The sequence below is a fragment of the Lichenostomus cassidix genome, chromosome 7 (genome assembly GCF_008360975.1).
Source record: "Lichenostomus cassidix isolate B80296 chromosome 7, HeHo_3.0, whole genome shotgun sequence".
NCBI classification, from domain to species: Eukaryota; Metazoa; Chordata; class Aves; order Passeriformes; family Meliphagidae; genus Lichenostomus; species Lichenostomus cassidix.
In genome coordinates, this window is record NC_139488.1 from 23,547,564 (window position 1) to 23,570,737 (window position 23,174).

Here is a 23,174-nt window from a genome sequence, read left to right on the forward strand (position 1 = left end):
CCCAAACACCACCAGCTGCTAATGCCAGCTGAAATGTCAGCGTTTTACAAAACCCATGTGTTACAGTGTGGGAGCCCAGACAGCCTGGATTCACCTCCCAGGCAAAACAAGAGTTTGGGGTGACTTTTCACACATCCTGGGTCACTGGTGGCATGTTCTTTGGCATTGCTTTTGAGAGTGTGGATGTTCATTCCCTCTTCTTTATTTAAAAATGCTCAAGTGGTGAACTTCTTTAGCTGCTGATCTCCCTAAATAACTTTGCAAGCTTGTTTTGAAGTTCCTTTGTGCTCCCAAGGAGAAATGCCAATATTTCAAAGTTACCAGAGTAAAACCTTAGATTTTACCTTTTTTTTTTTTTAATGGTTTGGCAGTCAAACCAAAAGGATCAGTCCCAAGCAGGAACCAACATGTGGATTCTATCATACTCCAAACCCAGAGTGTGTCACCTCCACAGCTCCCAGACATGCTTGCACAGAGCTCTGCCCTGACCCTCCCACCCTGGCAGGAGAGCTCCTGACGGCTCCTCTCGCTGGATCAATGAATGGCAGGTTTCAGCAGGTCTTCACTGAGCCAGACAGGTCACAATAATCCTGCTAGCACCCTGCTGAAAATATGCAAAGTAAATATGAGACCAAGCATGAGGAGGGAAGATGAGGCTGGCAGAAATGCAGCAAGAAGAACAAAAGAGGAAGAAAGAAAGCACAGCGCTTTATAGCAGGAAAAGAATAAAACTTGTTGACAAAAAAAAAGCAATGGAAAAATGTACAGGGCTCCAGGGGAAAAAAAAAGCAGCAAACGAAGAAGGCAAAAGAGACTGGGATGAACATGCTGGTCTGAATGCCCATGGTCAGCATGGGTATAATGATGCATATTTTCTTCTTGGCACTAAGGAGATCCCAGAGGGCCCACAAAAGCCTTTTGCAAGTCAAAGGACCAAGCTCTTGACTTCTCCCAGGTGGAGCAGCTGCTGAGTCACTCCTTACCCATCAGGCTCTCATCCCACAAAAATCTACAATGTTGCTATTGCAAAGAGTATTAAAAGAAATTTTAAAAAATCCCAGGGAATTTTGCATTGGAGCCTGTTCAATGTCTTCCCCACCCTGGCATCTTCAAACTAGGCAACACGTGAAACCATCATTGTTTTTGTAGTGCTCATCACTGGAGCAACTAGCAAGCTGTTTAGTCTGACTTACTGTCCTAAGGTACAGTCCCATTACTGAGTCTTCCAGGACCAAAGGATAAGCACACCCAAGAACAACACACTCAGCTGTACCTGCCTCAGTTTCCTTGACTTCCAGGTGGAGCTTTTACTATGCAGCAGAGGCCAAACAGCCAGTCTGTGCCTGGGGGCTGCAGAACCACAGTCGGGGAGGAATGAGATTAATTACATGAATAACAAAAAGCCGGATGCCAGCCGCCAGCCCCCACCCCACACAGCTCAGCAGGATGCAGAAGGGAAGCAAGCGGCTCAAAACCCAAAAGAGCTCCCAAATGAGGCCAGTCTTATCCTATTCCAGCTACAGACCTGCATCTTGGCCTTCACAAGGGCCAAGAAAAGCCCTGCACATTTTCTTTAGAAAGGAGCACAACAGTGAAAAGCCCCCAGTAGGAGAGTTTTCCTTTCAGTCTGACCTGGACCGTCCTGTGCATCCGCCACGAGGGCACGGCCACCGGGAGCCAGCTCACCCGCTCAGGGAGGAGAAAAGGGAAGTTAATTTTCACAGCCAAAAGAAAATAGGGAGTTCTTTTCAGATGGCAGGAATGTAACCGTGACATTTAGTCACTTGCTATTTCTGCTTCCCGGCTATGTCTCTCCACAGGAAAGCCCCTGGACAGAAGCACCCTCCAGGCAGCATTGCAACATATGTATGCTCAAACTCTGGTGTCTAATCCCACTCCTGCGGTCCCCGCTTCACATCCTTGGGAAACTGGGGCAGTTTTGGGGAGGTTCAGTCTCTCTTGCTCTGTGCCTTGCCTGCCTTAAACAGATCCGTATGTCTGTCTGGGAAAAGACAACCCTGCAACCCTGGCCCAAGGCCGCTCAGAGTCTGACCCCAGCACAGAACAGTAGTGCCCCACTCTCTCCACATGCCAGCCAGGACAGGATGGCAGGACTGCCCTGCATCAGCCCCTTTGCAGGGTTCAGAACAGAGGGGAACCAACACCACCTCTGCAGCTCTGCAATGCAGCTGCTGACCACTGTCACAACGGGGAAATCACATTTGCTCCAGGCTGAACTGCGATAATGGGTGGCAACCAATGGCTACCAATGGCTTTGAAGCATCCCCAGCCTAACTCCACCACGGGTGCAGTGTCTGATCCGTGCTGTCCTAGTCCCTGACAGGCTGTGGCTATGTGTCCTTCACGCACTGTGCATGCTTCCACAGTTGGAGAAAGGAGAGCAGCCCAGCTGGGGTTACTCCAGTACAGGGCAGGCTGTACACCTTGCACAAGCCCCAGGTACTGGCTTCAGGTAGTCAGCCCAGCTCAGGTCACACTGCTGACACCACTCAGCCTGTGATTTCAGGGATTCCCAAAACTCAGCCCAGAGTGCCTCCAATTTCAGGAATTTCCAAAGCTCAGCCCAGTGTGCCAGCTGCTCACACAGATACCTTTATCGCTGTCTGACTGCACTAATCGGAGTCTTGCATTGCAGGCTCTTTCTGCCACACTACCTTAAGTCCCATCCATCCACAGCTATTTCTTGGGCAAAATTTCAGTAACTTCCCTCATCTGATGGGAGTCCACTGCTTCAGCAGCAGAGTTGCAAAAGCTTAATGAACACTGCACAAAGGTTCTCAGGATGTGGTTTGTATGGCAGTGGGCAGCCCATAGTGGGGTGTAAACATTCTCACAGGAGCAATCACACACTCAACACTGAGCTTGATGTCAGTCTTGAATGTGATGATGATGGAAGACAAGCAACATGCGTAATTTAACTGCCAAAAATGCCATTTCATCACAGGATGCCACAGAGGACATGTACATTGTACATTCAGTTAACTATCCACACACAGGTAGGGAAAAGCAAAAGAGAACTGGAAAAAGCCACAAGAAAACACACACTCAGTTAAATATTTATGGAGGCCACTGCATTTCAATTACAAGCAGTTTTTTTAGGTCAGCTGAGACATTTTAGTTCTGCTGGGGCAGATCAGCTCCAGGGGACAGGATACTGCTGACAACGACAAGCTGGAGGCTCAGCTCTCCTAGCACATCCCATAACCAAGGATAAAAACAGATGTGGGCAGGGCTGGGCTTCCACTGGGCATAGCCCTTCTTGCCACAGCTGAAGCCTCAAGACACAGCACTGATGTACACAGACATCACTGTGGGTTTGTTTGCCTTCCCCAGCCCATAAAAGTCCCACTGCTGGAAGTCAGAAGGGCATTCACCCAATAAAGAAAGTACCTCTGTGAGCAGCCAGCAGACCAGGCTGTGCTTCGGAAATCCCTGAAATCATGGGCTGAGCAGCAGCAGCAGCAGCATGGTTTCCATAGCACTGTTCCCACCTTGCAAGGTTCACTCCATACTCTTCTCGTAAGTTCCCAATTTGTGCACTGCTGGCTACCACCTAAGGCAGGATCATGAATGTGACAGACATTTGGCCAGGTTCACCTACTGCCCCGTTATATCTGCACTGCCCAGGCACTTTCAGTGTGGTCTGAATTTGCAAAGGTCAGTTTCAGCTTGTGCAGAACCATCCTAATGGCCAGGAGTAAGGTAAGAAATCCTTTGAAACCAGCCTGATACAAAGAATTAACAGAAAGATGGAGAAAAGCAATGACTAAAATACACAACAAACATTACTAGAACGAGAGAAGCTTTCCAATCATCTGAGATTCCAACCATCTGAATCTATGTCTGTATTTGCATTTTTTACTCTGTACAGGGCACATTTTGTTAATGCTGGAAATTCTGTGTTTCGATCCTTGTTAGCTCATTTGGCCATAGTCCAGGATGAGGGTCACAATTCTCAAGAGAACTCAGCAGTAATCAAACCACTCTGTGCCGTGGGACCCACAGGAACTTTACCACCTCACTGGTCAGCTTTCTCAAGTTGAACTCATTTCATCCAAAATGGGAGAAAAATCAAGTCAAGCCTGGGTCATAAAGGTGGGGCTGAGCAGAAAGGAGGGGTCAGACTCAAAATGAGAACCCCTGTCCAAACACAGGTATCTGAAGCAATGTTCATAAAGCAAACACTGGAATGACCAGCAAGCAGCACACCTGCCCTTATCCACAGGGTAAATCTCAAGACAACATCAGCACTTCTAAAAATGGATTAAAATAAAAGCACACTGAGTGTATGGACAACATTTGTTTAAAAGCCATGTGAGAGGTGGTAAGTTCCAGCAGGCTGACCTCCCACAAACATAAGCAAGGGAAAGTTATCAGCTCTGGGCTCCCAAAATATTTACTCAATCTAACATTACTCTGACTACACTCAATCAAACCTTTCCAAAGTCCCGTGCTACCATAACTCAAGTGCAGAGCACCCTTTCCCAAGGCTATTTTCAAGCACTTCACTACCATACAAGCATACAGTGTCCTTGCAAGGTGGGAAACCCATTCTAATGGGGAGAGGTGGCTGAAGATGTATAGCCTTCACTGTGCAACATGCAAGGGTCAGATCTGAATATTGCATTAAACTGAAACTGTGGGATAATTACTAAGCCTAGATGAATGACCTAAGCTGAGCAGGGAATAAGAAGCTGAGAGAAGACTGCCTCATGGAGCAGGCTGGGGTGTTTAAGTGGCTGCAATTGATCTAAAACTTGGGTTTAGATCTCATCTGGCCAAAAGCCACAGCTTGGTAAATACATCTGGTGGAGGATGTCGGTATACTCTGTGTGTTTCTGCACAAAGGCCTGGAATACCAGTTATTTTTAGTACTATTTCCATTTCTTCATGTAATGAGTTCAGTGTTTCAGGCAGCCCTGGAGGAGTAGGAAGGACAAGTCCTGTAATAAAACTAATTAATTCATGTGGAATTTCTAGCCATTATTGTGAAAGTGGACAAATTCCTTACTTCTGAAAAGCTGCCAAAGTGGCCATTAATCTGGCTGTGGTCACAAGCAGGATTCCTGTGGCCTCCTGCAACACCCAACCGGCCCCCGGGACAGAGCCTGCAGAAACCAAAGTGGATGTTGTTATTTCCTCACACCGACTCCCACAGCCTGAGTTTTACTAGACAAGAGAGTTGCTTCAGAGGGCTCCATGCAAAATTCCTCCCAGTGCCCACAGACCAACTCTGCCTCAGTAATGTGCAGAGAGGTCTAGACCTTCCTAGACTGCCAAAGTCAGCCCAAAACAGGGATTTTGGCTTTATTCAAAGCTCTGTAGACCAATTGCTTTCCACCTATCCAGTCTTGGCCATGCTCTCAGTAACAGGTGCCCTGAAAGGAACAGGGTACCAAGTTTATCCAGAAGACATCAGAAGTTGTATTCCCACCACCGGCTGGGTGTGTGAGGAAGCTGAGCTTTACAGGTCCCATCTGCAGGCAGTGGGAAGCCAGGCTCCTCCACAGAGAAATTCCAGGCAAGAATCTAATCAACCAAAAACCCTCAATAATGCACAAGAATTACTGGAATCTGCAAGCTCGGGGTGACAGGGTCTGTGGGGTCTGGCAAGGAAAAAAAAAAAAAAAACAGAGAATAAACTTATTTTAGTTACTAAAATCCACAACAACAAAGTGACTCAGAATTCCCACAGGGAGCTGATCTGTAAGAAGGCACCATTTTGCCATAGTCTCGCTTTTCTCTCCCAGTTCCTGAGTACTCTTTAAATTCAGTGATGGATTGGTGGGTTAGCCCCTAAATAGTACCTGTACTGCTGACCCAGCATCCTGTCCCAGGAATGGCAATATTTCCTAAACACCACTAGAAATCCAGATCTTCTGCTCCAGGTGATCTCTGTAATGGACTGTCTGTAACAACCTGGATTTCTGCCTAAACAAAATCCTGCACAAGCCATGGAAGCAGTCCTGTTCACTCACTATGGCCAAAGGAAGAGGTACCCTACCATGGCCAGCCTTTGCTCTAGGCCTCCTCATCCCAGCTTCCATCTTGGCAGATTATTTACTTGTTCATTCACACCACAGTCAGATCAAGATGGTGCAGCAGTGGTTTCCCTGCCACTCTATTTATCAAGTTCAAATGATGCTCAGACAAAAGGAATGGGCCCTCTATACATAAAAGATCATATCGAAATCATGGCCCTTAGTTAGTGCTGGATACTATGCTAGAAAAAGAATGGCTGTTGGAGCCCAATAGTGCAGAGAGAAAAGGTTCAGTAAAAGGAACATCATCCTTGATCAGCTGGAATAAGATGCCCATTCAGAGCCTGGGATGGAGCCTGGAACAGTTCTTCAACCTTCAGAAAGCAGTGCTAAGACTCATTATAGTGTCATCACTCAGCATTTTCCTCACACTGGTTCAGCTGCAAAGCTAGAAGAGCAAAGCAGCTACTGAGGGAAGGGTGGTTGCAGCACCCCTGAGCAGTGTCCCCAGGTAGCAAGATATAATTCACCAATACAACTAGAATTTGTCTTTAGCACAGATACTGCCCAGTGAGCAAGGAGGGCCAAAAGGAACTTAAAAACAGCCACAGAAAGTCCCAGGGCTCTTGGATCAGCTTCACTGAGAACAAGAACACCATGGTGGCTCCAACTTTCATACCAAACTCTGCCAGCAGCCACGTCCCAGAGGATACAAACCAGGCACCCTGGGGAGCCTCTGAGCCAGCCATCCTGGATTATCCACAGCCTTGGTAGCTACAGCCACAGCTGGGGCTATGAGGAGGAGCCCCAGCACCAGCTCTGGGCTCCAACAGTGGGAGGATGGAGTCTCATGCCAGCCACCCATCCTGCTTCTCCTCATGCCACTCCCCTCCAACAAACCTGAGTTTCCCTCCCCATTTCTGCTTGGTTTGAAGTGCCAGATGGAGGTGAGCAGCTCACCCTCTGGACGCAATAGGAGAGAAGCATTCCCCCCGGCTCAGCCTGCAGCCAAACGGTGCACTGAGAACTACAGACAAAACCTCCTGGGCCCAAACAGAAAATGACCCCCTATAACTTTCCACATACCAAAAAAGTCAAATTCTGTCCAGTTTCATTGGAGCAAAATGCGGGAATTCTTAAATACACGGTGCTCCCTACACTACCAGAGTCTGGTCACACTAAGGACACAGACCTGATCTTTGGAGGTACCAAAGAGATCTTAAAGGACACCCAAAACCACAAAAACACTTTTAACAGCTGACCAGTCACCTCAGACTGAGCAGCAAACACTCTTGAAGACATGGACATCAGATGCTCACCCTTTTCTAGTTAGAAAACAGCAAGAAAAAACAAGGGAAGGTTTCAGACAATCTCCTCACCAAGCCAAGAGAAATTCATCTCACTGGACTAAGTCTTCTACAACTAGTCAGGAGAGCAGAGAACAGACTTGTCTGGCTGAAGTCTGGAAAGCAACATTGTATGGGAAAATCTTGCTGTAGTCTGGAGCAAAAATACTGGGCAAAGCTTCATGAATTTTCATGATGTTACAGGACTACAGGACTCTCCCACACACGTCATGCAAGCGAATGCAGTGCACTGTGTGTCAGTGTTGTAGGCATCGTGCATCACCTGGATACAAGGGCAAGCTGCAAGGAGACACAAAAACATCTCTCTAAAATTGCCTCCTGCCAGCAAAGTGTTGAAAATGTTATAAATTTCAAGGGCAGAACATTAGAAATACCCTCATCCCACCTGAGCTGGTTTATCTGCAGAAAATTAAGAAAAAGCAGGGATTTCAATGCAGTCCAATTCCCACCAGTGCTTTGTGTCACTCTCAATTACAGTCGAGAATGAAATACCAAGAAATCGTTCCTCGCAGCCGGCAGAATTAATGGGATCTTTGACTATAGAGAGCACCAGGCAGTGAACTTGTTCCCTTACCAGCCAAGAGGCACAGTGAAGCTTTCTTCAGAATAAAAGCTGCAACGTCAGAGTATAGTTCAAGGCTTATAATGGTGACCTGATGTCTCCCAGTATTTCAGTCCTTAAGAAAGGCACATGATTACTGATTCTTTCCTTCCTTAAACAATTCATTTCTACCATAAGCTGATGCAGCAAGAGACTTCATCTTCCCACTGGTATCTCACTAAATGACATGTCTGGCAAAACACTGAGCAGAAATCAATCAATAATGCAATTACAAAGAGCTGTCAAATGCTGGGCTGCAGCAAAGCTCCAATAACTGAGCAATAACCCCTTTCTCTTCAGCCTTTGCCTAGGATAGCCACCACATCACGTGTTCTTGTAATTAGGTGTCAACTCGACGTTTAATGAGGTCACACTTGGCCAGTTTGTGAATGAGAAACACCTTTCAGCTTGCTGGCAGTGACTGCTGAAAGTAGGCAGAGATGTTTCAGTCAGGCTCAGTCAGCTGAAGGTAGTTTGTCTTTGTGAAAATAATAAAAAGACTAGATTTGCAATTTGATAAATTGGCAGAAAACTCATCCTTCCAGAAAAGTGAAGATTTGATTGGGTTAACTCCTTATCCTGGCTCTAGGGTCCAAAGAAAGACCAGGACCTGCATGACAGAGCATGAGAATGCACCAGGGAGAAAGCAGGGCACTGCTGACACAACATCAGCTCAGCAGAATAATCTGCTCAGTCTGTTAGAACCACCAGCAAGGTTGTTTCCTTCTCTCACAAGTTCACAGCAGGACCACACACTATGGTTGGCCTCCCAATCCCACAGCACACTCAGCATCCATGAGGCACCACGTTCTTGCACTGGTGCACTCATGTACCTCAGCTCTCTCCCCCGGGAAGACACGGGGCATTAATGCAAGCCTCAGGACAAACCTGCCCCTTTTGGCAGATGCAAACAGTAGGAGAGGACAAGTCGGAAAGCCAAGCACAATGTGTTCAGTACGTGCTGCTAAATGACACTGATTCTGGCAGCACCTCCCCAAGGAAGAGCCAGGGCGAAGATGGGTGGATGCGATAGTAGAAGTGTAAGCAACGGCAATGGATTTGCATCTCTCTAATACAGAAAGGGTCTGCTAAGCAGATGATCACAGTTACATATCTCACCCCAATTCAAGGAAAGAAAATGGGAATTCTTCTGCCTGAAAACTCAGTACACCACCAAGCTCAGCCTTCCTTCTGTAACAGAAATGCTTTATAAAGCATCTTTACACTCTGCCTTGGCCTGCCTCTTACTCTGTCTGCTTAGAGCAAAAGATCCTCCCTGAAGGGGTCAGAGTCTCAGCTGGGAAGGCAGATGTGACATGCTCAGAAAGCTAGAATTGTCCAATCCAAACAGAAATGCAAAAAATCCACTAGGGAAACTACTGTTTCTCCTAGCTCCTTAGTGCAGAACACATGACCAGGAAAAGCAGGAACAGGAATGCTGCTGGCTGCTGGGATGAAACCTGCCTTCACAAATCCAATTGTGTTTGTGGGTAACAGCGACAGCTGCCCATTGGACAGATAAATTAGACCCAGATGATACTGCAGCCAGGTCTAGTACAGAGCCATACACAAAGACACCTCTCACATTCCAGTTTTCACTGGTTTGCCTCCTGAATTGTTTATCTCAGCTCAATTCCTGGATGTGGATAAAACAAACGACATGGACTTTCTCACAGACGGGGCTTCTTGCTGTTCCCTTGACAAATACCATACTCAGTGAGTATAAGCCTGAAATCCAGAGGAAAGGAAACAACTGCAAAGGGCAAGAAGGAAACAGATCATTTGCCAAGGGACAGCATGAAAACACATTTCTGCTTTGGGTCAGAGCCTCAAAATCTTCCCAGGCCTCTCTCTCCCTCCAAACCACCATTTTCACACCAGCATCGCCTGCACCACAGCAAACTCCAGTGGGACTGTGGCAGGGGGTAGTATTATCTTCAAGAAGCTGCTCCACAAAGGTGTTATTGTCTTATAAGATGACCAGGTTAGCTCTTGACCAGACACAGCTGCCACAGAGGAGCATGGAGACCTGGTCCACCTACTGGCAAAGGCTCAGAGGCACTGAGGATAGACGAGCTGTGTGGTTTTCTTATTCACTTATCATCCCTACAGCTGTTACTAATTGCATTTCACTTTTAATAATTTCTTCCAAGGCAAGGAGCTGTGCAGACATTTGGCTTATCCTGGGCAGAGCCGCTGTAGTGGCTATGATCATATTAACACCCTCCTGTGGATTTGGTTCTGGTAGCTGTCTTCCCTGGCATGTGGCAATGCCCAAGCTTGCATAAGCCAGGCTCAACGCCTGGTTGCCACACTCATAACTAGCCTCCCTCTTGCTCATGTGCTTCCAGCATAGGATGAGGGGACACTCCCAGCCTGGCCCTCCTCTACTCCTCACCCGTGTTTTAGCAATGCAGTACTTTCAGGACATGCACTGCTGTGCTGGATCCACCAACTTGACTGACAGGGTCAGAAGTTGTGGGGGCAGAAGGACAGATACACACATGCACATAAAGATCATAACGGATGCTTCATTTCCTTATAAAAGCAGGAGAAAAGCAGAAGTCTTCCTGGCAATTCAGTAGACATGAAAAATGCATTCATAGCATTACTGGCATGGTTTTCAAGTTGCTGTTAAAATTCCAGTTACATTATGCTACCTCCAACCTCAGAGTCTTCTGTGTTTTGGAGCAATACATTAAAGTGTCTTTTAGCAGCTGCCTGCCAAGGGGAAATGAAGGTTTTGACATCTGACCTGTAAGGAAGGATGTGTGGCATTTGGAGCTATCCAAATAAGGATTTTAGCTGGATGTTAAAACGAGCTGTGTTTTTAGCAGTTAACTATTTTGACGCTGTTTTTGTATTATGGGAGTTCAAACTGGAGTCCCTGGTCAGGTGAATAAGGCAAGCCCAGCCCTCCAAGTTCACATTTGCTTTGAGCCACATTCTTTGCTCAGCTCTCCCTTTGGAAAGGTTACTTTGCACTGGCATGGACTAAAAAAACACATTTGTTTCAATAAATAAGTGAGATTCCAAAGCAGGACTCATTAGCTAGTAGTGGGTTCTGAGACATATCCCATTAAATTAGTGCAAGTATCCCAAAAACAAAATAATTGTACTGCAATTGTACTGCACTGGGAAAGGGAAAAAAATTCTCTTAATTAGTCAGCTTTGAACAGTGGCTCAAGAAGTTCCTTTTTTTCAGAGTGGAACAAGTTTTATTCCTAGGATCTTGTCTCTATTAGGAGAAAATATCTTCTTCAGCTATTCTCTTGCCCAGCTATTCAGCTTGGGCAAGACAATCTAGAACATTTGCTGACATCACTAAGATATGCCCTGCTCCACCTTTTAGAGTAAGTTCCCACCTCGGAGCAGCACTTGGCACCCTGTTGGGCACCCTGCTGCACCTGGAGCCACTTCAGGTTATTGATGTGACACTTGTTTTCTGGGGCTGGTTTGCTGCAGGACCAGCTCCTGAACCAGCCTACTCTGACATACGGTGAGAGCTGAACCCAGCAGAAGGGGAAACAACATCACACAAGCCCCTGATTCCAGTGCATCATGGCTAAAACAGAAGGCAGTATCCCCACCCTTTGGCTGAGATTGGAGGGGTTGAAAAACCACAGTGGTACCTAAAATGCCTCTCAACTCACTCTGTGGCTACAAGACCCATCTGGCCACTTTAGGCCTGTTTGAACAGAAGATGGCTATAGGGACTGGGACATTTTCTGCCAGGACACAAGCAAATTAAGACAGCCCTCACTCTGCTCCCTGTGTCCTGGAGGACTTTGGGCAGATAATTTACTCCATCTGCAAAGCAGCGTGATAATCTTGCTGAGGTGCTGAGAGAGAATAAATACACTCAAGACCAGCATGAGCTCTGCGAGCTCTGCACACACAGTAACAACTCTGTCCCCAGGTCAGACGGTTCCAGTCAGCAGCACGGAGACTTGTTACACCATGACCTGAAACGAACTGCAAAGGAGCGTGGTGCAGAGGCACCAAAACTATCTGCAAGGCCCTGATCCCTGGAGATGCTGAGCCTCTACCTCTCTCCCACCACTGGTGGGAGTTGATGCACTCACCTCCCCGGGGAGGGTAGAAGTTCTCAGACTGATTTCCACAGACTGCTGCTATTTTGTTCCAACATTCCCAACATCTCCAAAATACCCAAAGCCTCTTGTGCAATGAGCAACATCCCCTGCTTCTTAGCTACATGGTGGTTTATGTTACTTTCCGCCTACAACCATTTCAGGATTGGCTTTACAGAGCTTAGTGGAAGACTAAACAATGCTGGAGCCATAGCAGGAGAATTTGCAGAGTTTTATTCCTTGTTTCATTTGGGCAATCCTTCTGCCTCTCATCAGGGACAAAAAAACTTGCCAACCTCTTAATTTAGGAATAGCACGAGCTCTGCATTCCAGTCCTGAATCAGCCAAAGGAGCCTTTTCAAGCTGGAAAGGGGAAAAAGGGTAAATACCTTTAAGCACATTTTAAAAGAAAAAAAAGTACCACAAAACCAACCACACCAAAAAAACCCTCAACACCTGCTTTTTGCAGGCAAAAACTTGCTCTTGGGGCACTCTTGAAACTGGCTTAACATCAGCATTTGAAAGCAAATTCCAGTCCCTGCTCTTTTGGGTGCCAGAGTGCTTTCCCTGACACTGCTTAAAACTAAAAGCAAACTCAGCTCCCTCCTATATGTTCAGCAAGCACAGTGCAGATGGGATCAAAGATGAGAGTCTGAAGAGTATCAAGTGAAGCTGGCAGATTCAGGTTTTGTTTTTGTTGTGGGTTTGGTTGTTTTGGTTGGGTTGGGATTTTTTTTCCTAATGGCTACAACAACCTGTTAAAAGTTTTGTAATCTGAAGAGTGCAAACCCTTTTCTGGATGTCCATGCTACTCTGCCAAGACATGCTCAACTGTGAATATTCCAGCTGCATGTTTCACATCACGCTGGTGAAAGATGTGCCAGTATTTTTATTATTCACCCCCTATGGATATTACAGAGCACCACATACATTATAGTGTCCTTAAACTGTGCAATTTATGTCTCTGTGTATTACACACAGAGATACAGTCAAATAAATCACACACTGTAAAGTAATAAAGATCATAAAATCAAGCAAAATACTGAGTGAAGTTAACATAATTCTGAATTAAAGTTCATGAAAGAAAAAAAGAAGCCCTAACTCAGAAAATCACCTCTCAGCCCATCACTACAATGCCCTCCTCCCACCCCAACTTTTTGTAAAAGCATAAGCCTGGAAGCGAGCGCCAAATTCCTTGAATCTAAATGCCCTTAGCTTCTCCTGGAGAGTGTAAAATTCATTCCCTTGATATTCATATTCTGTAGTCAAAGAAGATTTCACATCAACATGTTCTCCAGAGTCCCGGCTGTCCACAGCCCTTCACAGCTGGGCAAAGGAGCAAGGACAGGAGAGGGGACAGGAGTGGGGACAACAGCAATCACGAGCCTGGCTGTGCAAAGCAGCAGCTTGAAACGTGCGAAGTTCTCCCTGCTGCTGTTTTTCCTTCACTCCTCTCTCTCCATCTCTCCTCCTCGAGCAGGGCAGCATGCACAGGTACCTGAGCAGCATGCACAGGTACCTGGCTGCATTCCCATCCTCACGGAGAGGGAAGCCAAGAGATACAGCCCGGTTCAGAGAGCCTTTAAATAAAGCCTCAAAAGGGAACAGAGGGAATTCAAAGTCGTGCTGCTGAACTAGTTATGCAAACAGGGTCAGAGCCCCCGTCACAGCCAGGGGAGCAAAACCAGCAAAGCAGCAGAAGTCAAGGAGGGGTGATTACAAAGGAGAAAGTGCTGGTTTCTATTTCCAGAGCTGATTTGCCAATTTTGAACATCTCACGGAAAAGGAAAGAGCTTGCAGCCGATCGCAGGGGAGAGGAGGCATTAATAAAGCCCAGCACTGCTGCACTGGCAACCCCAAGAGCGCTCCCTCCCACGGCAATCACAGCAACAGGTCAGGAGCCTGTTGGCGTCCCTGTCCCCGGAGCTGCGCCCTCCGGGGATGCTCCTCTTCTCCCTGCACCCAGTGCCCGGAGCAGGGGGGCCTGAGGGAGGCAGGATCCCCACGGGAGCTGCCAGAGGGCTCTGCTGGAAGGGTGGCCATAGGGAACAAGTTCCTCACTAGCAGGGCCCCCGCAGTGCCTCAGCCTCCCCCTTCCCACCAGGCAGCACATGGTCTCCCACACCGCCTTTGCCCGTATCTTTGGGGCATCCATCACCCTTCACGGTGGCTTTACTCCTCCACCAAACACAGATCTGAACGTTCACTTCCCCATGCTCCCCGAAGGACTCTCCCCGCCCCTCAGCTGCATCTCCCCAAACTTCACGCTTACCTGTTCCCATGGTGGGTTTTTTTTCCCTTAAAGACCCCAGTCTCCAGCCTGCCTCCTGGAGAAGCCCCTGTATTCCCCCCTCCCATGCCAAGGAAACCCCTCTAATCCCCGAAATAATTGCACCCCCCAAATATCCCATTTTGCCCATCTCAGGGATGCGCTCATGCTTTATTCCCCCTCCAGCGCCCCTCTCATTCTTTTCCTCTTTGTGCTTCCCTGGACTTCCTCTCGCTCCTCTCCCGCAGGGACCACCCTTGCCTACCCTCCCGCGGGGTCCCTCTGCCCCGGCAGGACCCCCTTGGGGTCACCCTTCAGGATTCCTTTGTCCCCTGGCCGATCCGGGGCCCCGGCGCTGCCCCGGCACACGCTCCCGAGTGCGCGGTGCCCAGCGGCCACCTGTCCCCAGCGCCCGGAGTGCGGGGCACGACGCACCGACCCCAGTGCCCGCTGCCCAGGCAGCGGTGCACGATGCACTGTCCCCGGTGCCCGAAGCCCGGAGGGCGGTCCCCAGCCCCAGGTCCCCGGCGCTCGGGGCGCAGCGCCCGGTCCCCGGTGCGCGGCTCTGGGCGCGCCGTGCCGGACCCGCGGAGGCCGGGGCCGGGCGCAGCTCACCTGCGGGGCGCTCGGCGCTGGTGCCGTACTCGGCCGTGTCGCGGCGGCGGGCGCAGGTGCCCTGTCCCTGCACCAGGGCTTGCAGAGGCAGCTCGGCGCCAGGGTCGGGGTAGCAGCGCAAGCCGGCGGCGCAGCGCGGCGTGTAGACACCGCACGCCTCGGCCTCCAGGCGGGCGCACACCGGGCAGCAGCCGCAGCCCGGCTCCCGCACCAGCTCGGGGCAGGGCGGGCGGGCAGCCGGGGGGCAGGCGGCCAGGCGCTCCGCCGTGCAGGGCGGGCAGCGGAACAGCACCTCGGGCAGCGCCGGCCCCGCCAGCGCCAGCGCCGCCGCCGCCGCCGCCACCAGCAGCCGCGGCCAGGCGGCCCGCGCCGCGCCGCGCCCGACCCCGCCGAGCGCCATGGTGGGACTGACGGGCGGCGGGGCCGGCAGGTGGACGCGCCGCTCGGCCCCCCGGCGGGGCGGCGCGGGGCGGAGAGGAGCGGAACCGGGCGGCGTGGCACGGCACGGCCCGGCGAGGCACAGCACGGCCCGGCGAGGCGAGGCGAGGCGAGGCGAGGCGAGGCACGGCACGGCACGGCACGGCACGGCACGGCACGGCACGGCACGGCACGGCACGGCACGGCACGGCTCAGCGCGGAGTCGGGCTGAGCGGGGCTGAGCGGGGCCGGGCGCGCCGCGCCGCCGCTGGGTCCTAGAGCCGCCCCCGCGCCCGCCCCCCTTCCCCCGCGGGGGTCGGGGCTGTCCGTGCCGGTGATGAGCGGGGATCAGCCCCGGAACGGGCTGGGGACAGCCGCACACAGGGTTGGGGATGAGCCAGAGAGGAAGTGGGGAGTGTGACCTACACGGGGAGAGGACCTGCTGCAGAGGGAGGCAAGGTCTCCCTCAGGGATGGGGTTCTGCCCGCTGAGTGCGGCGAGGCCGAGCGCGGAGCGAGCCAAGAGCCGCTGCACAGGGACACATAGAACAGGAAGGAATGGAGATCCTACTCCACCAGAGGGCTGGGGTCATGCCTCACAGCAACAGCTAGTGCTGCGAGAGGGGGAACTGGGTGATTTCCACACCCCCAGAAACAAGAGGGGAGCTGGAGGGTAAGCAAGGGCCTGCTCTCACCCCGCTGCCCCCAAAGTGCCAGGCCTGGCACGAGCAGCCACATTGCAGTACAGGTGCCACCATGGGATGGGGGACAAAACCTGCACTCAGGGACGGTCCCAACACCCAGTTGCTCACCAGATGTTGGGCCTGGGAGCCACCCTGCCTCCATGGGAACAGAACCCTGCGGTTGGGTGAGACCTCTTGGGAACCCAGGGCCCCATGCCCATAGGGATGCCCCATGTCTCCAGCCTGGCTGCCCACAGCTCAGTTACCCCCTGATCAAAGCCATCTGCAGCCGACTCAGCACTTCTTGTTGCACTGCCTGACAAGAGTGACCAACAGTGGGGTACAGCCAGAGGTGCAGAGACAGAGGTCTCTGAGCTTTGAGATTTTGGTGTGAAATGCCCATTTCAAACCCCTATAACACTCCTTTTCCTGCTGCCTGACTGTTGCAGGCTACACAGAAGATTTTAAGTGCAAGGAGTATTACATAGAAGTGACTTTTTCCATAATTAAAAAATAGCGACAACAAAGCCAAGGGAATGCAACTGAACTAATGAAGCTGGAAAACTCAGTTAATATCTTTGAGGGGGTGTATGGTTAAAGGCAAGTACTGGGGCAGCCCGAGTTCTCTTAGCCACGGGAAAATGTCAGCTTTGGAGCATTTAAAATCTGCTGGTGTAATTTTGTGTTGTTTTGGTTTTGGGTTTTTTTCAAATTAGGAAAAATGCAAAATGCTGCTGTTGACGACTTGTGCGACACAACTTTTGGCACAGGATTACTCACGGCTCTGGAGTTATACAACAACATGTTTGTTTGTGAGATTGATGACTGCAGGGTAGGTTGATGGACTGCAGAGTTCAGCATGCTCTGTGAAATCCATGATACATCCTGGGATTGAGTATGCAATCCCATCCCAGTCCCTGGGTCTTCCCAAACAATAACTCAGGTTTTACAAGACTTTAATCAAGCATGGTCCCTTTCTCTGTCTGCCCATCATGCTGCAGATACCTTGCCATAGAGGAGCTACCCATTTGCTTTAATTTTTAAAACACACCATTGCTTGTTTGCACCTTGCTTAAGCTGGACACTGATTTTAACCAGCCCCATTTCACTTTGGAAACTATCCAGTTGTTTTTGGGGTCTCTGTGGCAGCAGCACTCATTGCTGTGAGTTTAGGGAACTCCGAAATTCCAAGCCAACAAATATGTTCCCCTGAAATTACAAGCAAAAAACAAAGAGATTTTTATTCTACTTCATGTTATGAAACCTTTCTTTATATCACAGAGCCCAAATTTTAGCCTAAGTGACTTGAGAAAGTTTCTTCAAGAAGACAAAAAGAAAAAAAACCACAGTAAAAAAGCCCAGCACAGAATTTGCAATTATTACTCCCGCAAATCTCAAAGTGGGAAAATGGGATGCACAGCCCTGCATACCAGCAGCCTTTCAAAAGCCTCCCTTTTAAACAGATTTCCCAGCAGATGTTCAATAGAAAATGGAGCGAATTATTTTCATTGCACACTTACAACTTCTCGGGGATAGCGGGAAGGAGGCTCTCAGTACCTTTTTTATGATCTGCTGTTGACTTCACTAATGACTCACATTTGGTTCCAATGAGATATTTTCATATGACTAATGAATCTATATTTGGAGGCGTAAGAGGGTTTGGCTAATTATCTGTTGTAGTCAGTTAAATATTCCAAGTATTCAAAGTAGCTTTTCTTCCAGTGGCAAATGTTATGCCCTCACGGTCTGTCTTCTGGTGCTTTAAAAGAGCCCAGAACTTTGACTCGCACCAAGCTGACATCTGGGTTTCTGCATGTGTAAGCACAAGAGATGGCCTGAACTTAATTATACAGCAAACCAATCCTGCGTTTTTTAGGTGGCCAATAGGTCATTCCCCAAGGGACGATTTAAGTCCGAATTTTCAACACGCACTTGATGCTTGCAGCGGCCCGTTTTGCTGGGGGCATTTACTGGGGTGCCATTAATAACTCCTGGCAGGGGCAAATTCCTTCTAAGCACCGTTGTGTAGGCTGCTTGTGCACAAATCATTTTTCCACAGGGAGGGCTCGAAATCTGATGAGAGAAGGGAAGGTAGAGATGAGGGGGAGGGAAGGGGCTCCACTGGCTCAGCTGCCTGAATTGCAGGACGACATTAAACATAATGATCCTGTAGGGAAAGAAACTGTACGCAGCTCAGATGTGGGAACGAACCAGGATTTCCTGTTCATATGCCTCTTTAGTAGGTGCTCGGGCTGTTCTTCTTTTATTGCCGTCATTTTCTTTGTCCGCCACTGAAGCAATAACACCGGTGCAGATACAATGGATCAGATGTTCCCCTGCCCCTGCTGCTGCAGCGCTGGGCTAGGAGACCTCTCTGTGCTGCTCTCCAACTCCAGCAGAACAATAAAGAAGATTTTACAGCTGTTGTGGGGATGGGGGGAGGCGGGGAGGCAGAGGGAAACAGCTTGAGTGCCCATGGCCAGCTATAATTTCTCCAGTGGGTCTTTGCTGACAGTTTTAGGATTAACAAGTGAGCTCTGTTCCCAGGCATTTACCCCTCTGGATAAGCTGGCCTGTTTGTTCTCAAGGGTTTATTTTACCCTACAAAATATGGCATTGCCAAACAGATGTAGGCTTGTTCCTAGAAAGGCAAGTTATAGCTGAAGCTGCGTCTCACACAGGCTTTAGCCCTTGGAATTGTTTGGAAATGCTACAGTATTCCTCCGACCCTTTTCAGGGCAGTTTTTTCCCACAGACGTGCTGGTTGATTCTTTTATGGCTCTGTCCTTTGTCAAGGATGAATTAGGAAAAATAAACTCACAAACAAAAAGTTGAGGCCCAGCACGGAGATCCTCTTGCTCCCAATGATTAAGAAGTATTTTACAGCTCTGAGTGTGTGGGGGGAGAAAACAAAGTGCCCTTCTGCCTTTTTCTTTCCCTCATTTTTGCTTCATGGGTAATGGGGAGCAGGGGAGGGGTTAAGAAAGAAAGGGAAAAAAAAAAGAGTCAAGAAGATTAAAATAGTGTTATTATTTTTAAAGTCCTCCTTTGCAGTAGATTGACACAAAGTGCTTTATGTGTCTCCCGAGTCCCGGAGCTGGTGTGGTGAGGGGCAGGTGATGATGAAGGGGAGGAGGCTGTGAGGAGGAAGGTTGGGATTGATGTATTTGGTGGCCAACGTTTTGCTTTCTCGCTGGAGATTCAGCAAAGTTCGGCCATGAGTAAAAGGTACTGGGATGTGGGAATTGCCTCTGGCTCACAGGGAAGCACACCAGAGTGGGATGACAGGGGGTTTTCCCTCCCTCGCCCCCATCCCTTCCCAGGGACTGCCAGGGGAACATGCACAAGGCCAGGGTGAATAGGCAGCAGGGGAAGAAGCAGCTCTGCCATGATCTCTGTTCTCTGCAGGGGGTACCCTTGCTCCCCCTCAAAAGGAACATTAAGCCTTTAAATCCAGGCTATAGGATGCCAAGGAATTGGCTCACTGTCCCTCCCTACACACTCCCCAGGACTGTAGGTCCCAATGCTCCTACCATGCTGCCTTGCCGCATGAAACTTAACCTGCTTTCAGCCACCCCAGTTCAGCAGCTTTGCCCACTGAATTGGGGTGGTGGGAGTGAGCTGAGCAGAGCCCTGCAGGAAGGAGGAAGGCACTGGCGAGACCCACTCGTTACATCCTGCCCACAGCTGCTCCCCAAAACAATAACATTGTAAACAGCAAGCTTTCGAGGAAATAAACGAAATAAACGAAATTAGTTCCCAACATGACATCTTGCTCATCAGGGTTAGGTGCCCAGATGGTCGCTGCAAACCTTACCTGAACTGCCAGAGTTAGACCTGTGTTTGCACATCAGCCTCTGGTACTTGCATCCCCCCAAAACTCATCAGCATGTTTCACACTTCCATCAGCACTTGTTCTCAGGAGCCTGGTTGGCTCCCATGCAAGGGGCTTAGGAACCCCACAAGCTCCTGTGCCTCTGATCCACACTCTTAGCTCTGTTGCTCCACAGGTCACACTCAGAGGTAGGTCTGGACCTGCCTCATGCCCCAGGCACCCCTCTCCATCCTCATATTGTTTTCCCCAGGTGCATCAGAGCAGCCAGGGTTCAGATGTCAGCAGAAGGGTCAATTATAGGCCACTTTATTTACATTCACCCTATCTGAAATGTTTTTAGAGCAGCCCTAAATGCATTATCTTTGAGCCTGATCCAGTAATTATGAATGCTTTGGAATGGTCCAGCCTAGTTTGTTTAGGTTTCTCCAGCAGTGATTAGAGATTAGCAAACCTAAAACCACCCATTAGCTGGAAGGCATAAAGCAGTGGTGATTGTCAGGATCAGGGGCCAGGTGCTGCATACTCACCCACCTCCCAGGCACTGCTGCTCTCCAGCGGGGGTGCAGGGGAGGGAGGCAGGGTGTCACAAGTCTGTCTGGTCTGCAGTTGCCATACATAACAGAGCCTTGTGCATTTGGACCCCCCAGTAGTCACTCCTCCGTCATCCCTAAGCTTCCCTCAAAGATGCCTTCATTAGTCTCCAGTGTACAGAGCAGTTTGAAACCAAGCAGCTGAGCAGGAGGGGGTAAGGAAAAACGGTTGAATATTGACCTAGGCAGATCAGGCACTGACTTGGCTTATAGGGATGATAAAACAAAAGCAGAGAGGATTTGTGTGGAGGCTGTCCTTGATTTCTGCAGGTACCAGAGCTAATTGCTCTTGGAAGAGGACCTAGCAAGGAGATGTAACTGAGGGAGGGGAAGGAAGAGCCTTTAGCTCAGTCCGAGGTAGCAGTGCATCTTTGCAGAGATATTCCTAATTTAAACAAATCTTTGTTTCAAGTGGGCCTTGAGCGGCTAAAGGACCTGGTACTATTTCACAGCTTCTTTATTACAGTTTCCTCGTGGCAGTTCTCAGGATATCAGCAGAAGGTGACTTGTTTCCAAAGAACCTAAATTCTCAGTGGCTTTACAGACATCACAAAATCCCAGCCATAACCTACAGGGAATGGGGATTAGTACTGCCCATGTTTGGTGACTAACAGCCCTTGCTTCTTACCTGAGGACCTGTTCTTTTGGCTTCAGAGACCTTCCCTCTCCAGACCACTCAACCATGATTTCAGTAGTAGGAGTGCTCCCGAAAATTCACATGTGTGGGCATGAGAGTCACCACATTCTGTACACCTACCGAGTCTTCCAATATGATCCTTGGTTTCCATGGGGATTTAGATCCCAAGATAAAAGTTAGATTAAAAATCCCTTTGTTTCAGTGAGTCCAGATGCTAAAGGGTCCAGCTTCTTGGAGAGGCCTCTCAGCCTCTGAAATGGAAAATGGACAGAATCCCCCTGACAGATACGAGAACCCAAAGATCTCTTTGACATTTACCTTGACAGGCTTTCCTTCGGTGCCTGGTACCCCTGGAGCAGGGCAGCGGGATGACAGTATTTCAAAGCACACATAGATGCTTAAGAATTTTTTTAGCAGCATCAGCCAACATTTCCACTTGCTTTGTATTTGCTGTTGGAAAAGTAATAACAGCTTTGGAGAACCTACTCAGGAGAGAAAACAGCTCTTTTCCAGGCACCATGCTGGGATACTGCTTTGAGTAACAACATTGCATGCAGGAATGGAGTGGAAAGGGGCTGCAGCCCCAGGGAGAGCAGGGATTGCTTACACGAGTCCACAGAAAGTGCTTGGATGGAACAGGATGAAGGAAAGGAGAGTGTGGTGCGACTACATATTAAGAAAGGACTCCAGCTGCTGGTCTCTAGCTGCCTGTGTCAAAGCCTCCTCGGGGAAGTAACTTTATTCGTCTCATGGGACAAATAAAACAAGTACTGGAAGAAATACAGGGAACAGTCGTGTTTTGGCTGGGGCAAGACAGGCCATTCAGATCTTGACTCAGAGCACAGAGCTCTCCTAGGGCAAGAGAAGTGTTTGAAGGTACACTGACAATTATGTCTAGCACAAAGGAGACCCCAGGCACTCACAGTCTCCTGGCTGTTGAGGAACAGGAGCTGCTCCAGGACTAGGGAGCCCACAGGGCTGTGTTGCCTTTAACCCCCTCTGTACTTCTTAAACAAGAATTTCTCCAGTCCCGTTCCCCTGGCTCTGTGTCTGCACCTCTGTTGGTCTGACTCATTTCTGGATATGTGGCCAAGGTGGAGGAAGATGGAGCCAAGAGCTGAGGGGACAGAGCATCTTGCAGAAACAGGTCCCAATCCTATAGCTCCCCAGGCCCCAGATAGGCTCTATCCCACCTCCGACCCCACTCAGTAGCAAAGGCAGAGACCACTTGTAGGGCACCTTGGGGCAACACCAATTCTGCCCTTCTGCCTCCAGACAAAACCCCTTGCCCTCTTCAGCAACAGAACAGGAGAAAGACTGAGGAAGCAACCCTATATAAAAGTGTCCTTTCCTGCTCTTCAGTTCAGAGAAATATCCCTGATGAGCAGCACAAATGCTCAACTGATAGCAGTTCTAAAGCCAGGGGCCAGCAGAAAAGCACAGGGCCTCAACTCACAGCATTTAATCATATGCTTTTAAGCACACAACCTGTCAAGACAGGTGTGGGAGGGGATGATCTGGATGATCTCACCCCGAGGTAGCACAATGAGCCCTCCTGCACTGGTGCAGCCCTGCTGAGACAGCCAGGCAGCCTTGGCAGGAGGGTTTCCCCTTGCAGGACACTCCTACAGCAGTGAGTCTTTCCATTTCTTCAGTATGTTTATATGTACCAGGCTGTGAACACAAGCACTGGTGTGCAGCCCACAAGCAAGACCCCTTCTGCAACTTTACCTCCAAGCATCACTGCTGGTTTCTGGCTTGCTTCTCTGGACCCTCGCTGTGACAGAGGAGGAGCTGGACTAACAGGCTCTTCATTTCCTTGCTGACGTGGACACCCTGCCAAAGAAAAGGCATGACTGAAGTAAGAAGGTTGGGCCACCACTACCCAAGCCTGTATATTCCTTCCACCCTAAGAAAAGGTCCCCTGGTAACCCCACAAACCAATACCCCCTGGAGTTCCCCACCTAAAGCAAACAGATGCTGTGCAAAACAGAGGGTTCAGCTGGAGACCTACAGATCTCCCCTTCAGAGCTGGAAAAGGTTACTCAGGGTCTGTTCTGATCCAGTT

General features: G+C 49.4%; 1 protein-coding gene across 1 annotated transcript in view; it reads right to left on the reverse strand.

Moving 5' to 3' along the window:
• The window catches only part of IGFBP2 (insulin like growth factor binding protein 2), a 62,329-nt gene extending 46,796 nt beyond the window's left edge, over nt 1-15,533 (reverse strand). The window contains exon 1 of the mRNA XM_085066849.1: nt 14,946-15,533. Coding sequence (XP_084922975.1) covers nt 14,946-15,345 — 400 coding nt within the window. The 5' untranslated portion in view covers nt 15,346-15,533. The remainder of the gene's footprint in view (nt 1-14,945) is intronic.
• Nucleotides 15,534-23,174: the final 7,641 nt, after the last annotated feature.